Raw genomic sequence first — 7,052 nt, forward strand, 5'->3', positions numbered from 1 at the left:
GAGAGAGAGAGAGAGAGAGAGAGAGAGAGAGAGAGAGAAGGGGGGGGAGTCAGTCGGTGAAGGGAAAAAAAGGAATATGCAAATGTTCTGCTGCCAGATCAGCATTTTAAAGGCGAGATGAAACCACTGGAGCACATAGAGTCTGGTGAAGTAGTAGTGGTATGGTTAGGGTAGTAGTGTTGGTTTCATATATATGAACGTTTGCTCTAGGTGGCAGGTAAAGAATTGTGGAAAGGCACACATGAATACGATTTTTTTCTAAGTTTTGTCTATGCCATTTTGTTGATTCGTTAGATGCACAATTTTGAGGCGCGTTTTTGCACAATATTGCCACGCACGCAGTGTTAGAAAAATGTAATTACGAAATGATTATATCTTTTACATACTGACTAAGTCATGGTAGCGATTTTGAGCTCCCTGCTGTCCTGTTCTAGCTGCCTTCCTGTTTCTGACTCTGACTACCTGGCAAGACGTGCTCATCGTTACTTTTTATTCCCGAACAAATTCGGACGCAGAGCTGGGTTTAAGCCCACAGTAAGGCACAAGCGTTGCTGCGATTAACAAGTACAATTTGATCGTGGGTTAATCTGGCGTAACCTGGTCTTGTGGAAAGTGTAGAAAGGTCTCGCAGTAATCCAATGCAGGCGAAGCTGAGTATCCCGGAGTATCCGCCGCGGTCCCCGGCTGAAATGTGTGCAGCGGCGTCTTATTTCATTGTTACACACGCTCCCTTCTTTCTCTTAAAACACTCCGCCCCCACCTCCTCGTCCTCTCGCTCTTTCCCTGAAGGCTCTGTTGCGTCTAAGAGAGTCATGGGGTTGACGACACGGCCGTAGCGACACTCGAGCTCCAATTAAGCAGAATTGCCTCGTAAGGCGGAATGACTGGCCGTGCCTACCCCGGTGCGGCCGTGCCAGCCAGCAGTGCCAGCCGGACCAGCCAGTCGGACCCGCTGGACTAGACGAGACCGTGAGCCGAGCAGCAGAGCTGGAAGTGGACATTTTTGCTCCACGAGATGTTTATCACAGCGACCTTGTGCCTTGTTTTGCTCTGTTTCTCACTGTACTGCTTCTACGACCAAGAAAGCATGTTTAAAATAATAATTTTAAAACAATAAAAATAATTTTAAACAAAAATGAAGACAAAGAATGCAGACAGTTTCTCAAGTGTTGATAACAATCCGATTCATTTTAAAACTTCATTCTACCGATAAACGCTGACAATAAACTTTCTTCTTCAATCGAAGATAAGTCTCTCGCTTTTGGTTTTGCTATGCTACGTCAATGAATCTACAAAACACGGTGATAACGAGTCGGGCGGCCGTATCTCGTCCGCTGGCGCTGGCTGCGCACCTCGCGGAGGGCCTGCCCCACCACATGTGCTGCAGCCGGGCGCTGGGGCGCTGGGGCGCTGGGGCGCTGGGCGGGGCCCGCGGGGGAGGTGGCGAAGATATTACGACATAAGTTGCCCCCGCATTACTGTGCGGCCCACCATTAGAGCACCATCTCCTCGCCCTTGGCATTCATACGGTTCTCCCGCCGACGCCGTGCCGACGCGCCTCTTTCCTCGCCCTGCTCCTTTTCCCCTCCTTTTTTCTTTTATTATCTCTTTCCTCCTCACACAGCGGGGTGGCTGGCTGCTCGGGTCAGCCACCCAGGGGCAGGGGGCATCCGTTGGCCGGGGTGCGGTGCGGCGGGGCGGGGGCGGCGGGGGCGGCGCGAGCGGGGCGCGTCCGGGGCCCAGCGATGCTATCTGGTTCCGGACGTGTGCCCTGCCGGTTTGGTCCGGGGCGGTTTGGACGCTGGGCGACGAAGGTCCGGCCGAGGTCCGAGACTGGCGACGGTGGTGGTGGTCCAATCTGCATGCTCCGGCGGAGGCGGAGGCGAACCCTTTTTCGCGGTGCTGAAAAGTGTGGCCGCGGACTGGTTACTTTTAGTATTCTTTTCCATTTGCTGACACATCACTTATCGACTGCATGTTCCTGGTTCGATTTCACGAGACCACAACGTGGACGCGCCTAAATGGTGTGCTCAAGACAAACTCAGCCTAACCATGTTTCATATTAAAAGAAAAAATCAAGGCTATGCTGTTATAAGGCCGTGTTGTTCCTTTGCGATGCGAAAACCTGCTTGTGTTATCTACGACGCATGTATGTGTCTATTTGAGCAATAAAAAAAAGCACTCAGCCTCGCACTCAGCACAAGTCGCAAGAGGATTGTGCCTAAAAGTGGAACAACCACAATACCACATTGCAAACTTCTCTACGCGTGAGCCTAAACTGCTTCTTTCATAACTGTCAAACTAAACTGCAGGCGTCGTGGCCTTGCTTATTTTCACTAGTGTTTGCATGCATGCCGCGTTGAATGAATCGCACGTATCACGCATGACACCGAAATTGCGAATAGCATAAGACAGTTATTCTTTTAATGGGCGGTAAGGACTCCCGCAGTTGACTTCCTGTAAGAGTGTTCGCGTGCATGGGCACTACCGCTACCCCACCCGGTAGTCATACCAGCGGAGTGAGTTATGAGTGCCATGCGTGGTGGTGGATGGGGGGGGGGGGGGGGGGGGGGGGGGGGGGCTGGCGCGGCGCCGGGCAGAGCCACTTCTACTTCGGAACGCAAATGAGATTCTGTACGACATGCTGTGAGGCAGCAACGGTGCACGCCCTGCCACGCCCCGCCCCGCTCCAACAGGGACGCCCCGTGGGCCGTGCCGTCGCTGTGGGGCTCGGTGGCGAAGGGAAATATGTGTAGACAGGCCGAGGTGAAAGAGTGCAACCCCCATCCTCTCCTCTGCCACGCGCACCGGGTAGTTGAACGCGAGGCCGGGCGAAGGTCGGACGTTGAGGGCGCGAGAGGGTGTGGGGAACCTCGCCCACGTCCAGGACCACACTCTAAATTAGGGAGAGGGACACGGCAGATTTGTCTCTAAGAGGTAGTTATACGAACAATTTTTACCTAGCTTAGACGTACGACTGATCCCAAGTTTTATCCCTAGTTTAGCGGTTTAGGTATCACATTTCATGTCCAATTTGGATATTTGCTCAAGTCAAAAACACGCGCCATTGACGATATACAAAAGACCCTCCCCGGTTTGAGTCGGTTTGAGTGTATGTGTGAGAAGCACTGTTCATGACGCTGTTGTGTGTATTTGGTGGAGAGGGGGGGGGGCGTAGGTAGTGGTGATTGAAACGGAAATACCCGGAAATCTCAATGAATTGAGTTCCTGGCAGACCCAGGGGCTAGTGTTTTCGATCGGGCGGGTTGGCGTGTTCCTGTTCCAGCTAGCCCGACGCTTGGTGGCGTTCATACCCGACCCGACCCGTCCGACGAACTGAGTCGGGCGAGTCGGGCAAAGATTTTACCCGACAAAGAGACAGCTTCCAAATCACAGGCCCCCGGCTGTCCTCCCGCCCGGTGCTCACGCATGTGTGTCTCCACCAAGCTCACGACCATGACCATAGGATCGGCCAGCAATGACGAGGGGTGAGGTTTCGGGGACCGGGGACGCCTAGTGAGGCTCGGCAGCCGGTGTAAGTGACGGGCAAGCCATGACCGACCTCATCGTGTGACGTGCGTGAGCGATGGAGACAGTTCCCAGCCACACAGTTCTATCTCATCTTGTGTCGGGCAAGCGCCGATCTCACACCCGCCCAATCGAAAACACTACCAGGTGTTGGTGCACGACTGTGCTGCGTCCGGGCCGACAGTGCCCATCACTCGCTCGTGCTCTTCTGTCATTCTCTCGTTTGCCATTTGGTGTTTTCTCCGCTCTTTTCAGTGTGTAATCTTCCGCCGTCTCGGTTCAGTGGCTATCAGACGCTGCTTCCGTCCAGGCCTTCTCTCATTGTCTTCGTTCTAGGGCTGCCCTCTCTTTCTTTTCCTCTCTCCCTCTCTATCTGTCTGTCTCTTCTTATCGGTTCCATCTCATCATCACAAGTGTGAAGGCTGCCCCCACCACTCCCTCCAGCGCACCCCCTTTCTCTGTCCGCATTATCCTCAAAAACAAAAACGACATAATCGGACGGAAAAAAAGTTTTCAAATTAAAAATCGCGCGGCCGTGTCTTTGCGCGGGCTAGCCGTGGCCCGCCGACTTTGACGAAAGAGATTGTTATGCGGTGTGGTGAGGAATTCTAATTTTTAAAAACTCGCCTTGCTAAAAAGTTTGATTTGAGCCCGCCGACAAGTCTACCCGTGACTGCATTCGCTGGAAACGACAAGCTCGATGTATTTCGATTGATTTTTTTTCGTTTATTTTAATTTCGTAATCTTATAATTTTTGCGGAAATTTTAAATATATACAAGGTAGTTGTGGGGAAAACTAGAAACTTGAACGAGGCTATGCAGTTTGAACTGTTGAACTTTTTAGTTTTGCAGTTTAAACTTTAAGGTAAATTTTTGAGTTTCACAGTTTAAACTGTCATCCTGTTATATAGTTAGTGGTAGGAAAAAAGAACAACAAAGTTTTAAAAATTGAGATGCACGCCAGGTGGTGCGCAGTTGCCTAGACGTTTGTGAAGTGTGCAAGGGCAAAGTTATCACACTCATAAAGCACGCTGAGCAAGAAGAATAACTGTTCCAGCGACCATCGTGTTCATGTAGCCGCACTCTAAATGTCAAGGACAATTTTTGTAACTAGCACCGGACTTCTGCGTGCATAACTGAATTCAGATACAATGTTGTGACTTGCTAGTCACTAAATGTGTGTTGGTAGTTACAATATTGTATCTGAGCTAGTTATGCACACAGAAGTCCGGTGCTAGTTACAAAAATTGTCCTTGGACATTTAGAGTGCGAGTTGTTGGTCCAACCGTTGCTTTTCTTCCTAGCCTTAGCCTTATGACTGCTGGTGATTGTGCCACCAGCGAATGTCGTCGCAGCAGCATGGTCATGTCGTTGAACTAGCCATGAGTTCATGGTAGGGCTGTGCGGTATTGAAATTTCAGTACCGAACTTCGATATTAAAAAAATACCGAAACTTGTCGGTTTCGGTTATCGATACCGTACCGAAAATACCGAAATATCGAAATACCGAAGTATCGAAATTTCGACAACAGAGAAGCTAACGAGGAAGTGAAACAATTTGGGCTTTTTGAAAACAGCGCTCGATGCCATGTCTGCCGCCTGACATGCCAGCAACGCCAGCAGCTCCATCTACCGTCGTAGTAGGCGCGTAGAGCGGGAAAAGAACGGTAGGAGAAACTGGGAGGGGCGGACATGTAAAAGTAAAGGTTTGAGGGGGCGCGCGCACCCACTCTGAGTACCAAATTCTTCGTATTATGGAAATAATGAAACATCGAGATACCGAAATACCGAAATTTCCAAACTTTCGGTATTTTTCGATATTTCGATATTTCGAAAATATCGAAATATCGTTCCCGAATAGCAGAAATTTAAAATACCGAAGCATCGGTATAAAAAAAATACCGATATCGTTTCGGTATTCCCGAATATCGCACAGCCCTAGTTCATGGACTAGCCGAGGAAACCATTCTTGAAGCCATTCCAATGGCAAAATGTTGTTGGTGCAGTGACACCTAACGTTGGATCAGTGACACATTAGTTTTAAGTGCAACTAAGTACATTCGTTTTACCAGTGCACCATCGTCTCCATTTTCCTCGTATACTCGTGGTTCCCAGTCCGCCCCCTCTCTCACTCCTCGTCTCGTACCTTCCCTCTCTTCCTTGCCTACTGCCTTTAACCTCAACACACACTCTCTCTCTCTCTCTCTCTCTCTCTCTCTCTCTCTCTCTCTCTCTCTCTCTCTCTCTCTCTACTCACTCACTCACTCTTTTGTAGAAGTTTTAGGGTCCGTAACGGACGACCTTTTATGAGGATTTCTTTTCGCCTGCTGGCATAAAGTAGAACAGCGGTAGTGGAAAAGTAGGATAGAGCAAGCTGCAGCAGAGCTGTTCTCGCTTTGTTCCCTGCCGCACATTTCTGACACTTTTCCTGGCCTCACGGTCACTGCTAACTCTACAACACACCCAAGAAAATAAAGAAAAACCTGTCTGAGAATTTTTCTCGTCATTATTTACATTATTGTGTGTTTGTGTGTGTGTTTCAGGGCTACTACGGCTACAGCAGATATACCAGAGCCTGAAGCCTGGCCCGCACGGCTTTCAGGTGGAGATGGTCAAGCGGGTCTCCAACACATCGGAAGCCATTGAGTTTCTCCATAGCCTGGAGAGCTCCAGCAAGTAAGTACTGTTGCATCTGAATAATAACCCTAGGGGCACAGAACTGTCGCTCGATTGTCGGACGACAGTAGAAAAGATATACGAACTATCGCTGCGCTATACGAAATGAGAATATACTATCTTTTTGGGGGAACGAAAATCTTTATCGTCACAATAATTGGCCGATTGAAAAAAGTTGATGTTCCTAAGGAAATGAACTCATCCCACATCATCACGGATTGTTTCGGCATCTGTTCAAAATGGGAGTGGTGAAAAATTCCGGCTTTATTGGGTCGTGATATTCTTATTTCCATCACAATTTTCCTTGACAGTGTGTGTGTGTGACTAGGCAGCATCGGCTGCGACGACGCCTGGCAGGCAGACGAGACACAGGTGTGTGCGTGGCGGTGGGTGGCCTACCTGCCAGGCTCTCACCGTAATCCGTTCTTCTTCTTTTTTTCGATCGAAAGAAGCTGCCAATTTCGTGTCGGTTAAAGAGGGCGACTTGCCTTCGGCAGAAGAAGCACCCCACAGCAAGGGGATATAACGGAAGGGAATATAACACAAGACGTGCGGCCGTGAGGTGGCGCGCGCGCCCGATTCGAACCTGCCGCGCTTTGCTTCGCTTTGCTTCGCTTTGCGGCGAGGCACATGTCGATAATGTCGCGTTCCACAAGCAGATGTGGCGCACCGTCTAGTATCGGCCACCGCTTCCGTAAACATATGACGGCCCTAATGCGGCGGCAGCAGCAGCAGGGTGTCAATGGCTCCGGCAGGTGCGCGGGAGAGGGTATGCGGAGCCTGTGTTGCGGCCGGTGGCGTGGCGGGGCGTGGTGAGGCGGGGCGAGGCGGGGCGTGGCGGGGCGTGG

The 7,052-nt window shown here is 50.5% G+C and overlaps 1 protein-coding gene across 1 annotated transcript in view; it reads left to right on the plus strand.

The window, feature by feature from the left end:
* LOC113212769 (glutamate receptor 1-like) overlaps window positions 1-7,052 on the plus strand; it is a 355,157-nt gene that overhangs the window by 333,072 nt on the left and 15,033 nt on the right. The window contains exon 5 of the mRNA XM_052265819.1: window positions 6,072-6,204. Coding sequence (XP_052121779.1) covers window positions 6,072-6,204 — 133 coding nt within the window. The remainder of the gene's footprint in view (window positions 1-6,071; window positions 6,205-7,052) is intronic.

The sequence above is a fragment of the Frankliniella occidentalis genome, unplaced genomic scaffold, assembly GCF_000697945.3.
Source record: "Frankliniella occidentalis isolate FOCC.00 unplaced genomic scaffold, Focc_3.1 Scaffold31, whole genome shotgun sequence".
NCBI classification, from domain to species: domain Eukaryota; kingdom Metazoa; phylum Arthropoda; class Insecta; order Thysanoptera; family Thripidae; genus Frankliniella; species Frankliniella occidentalis.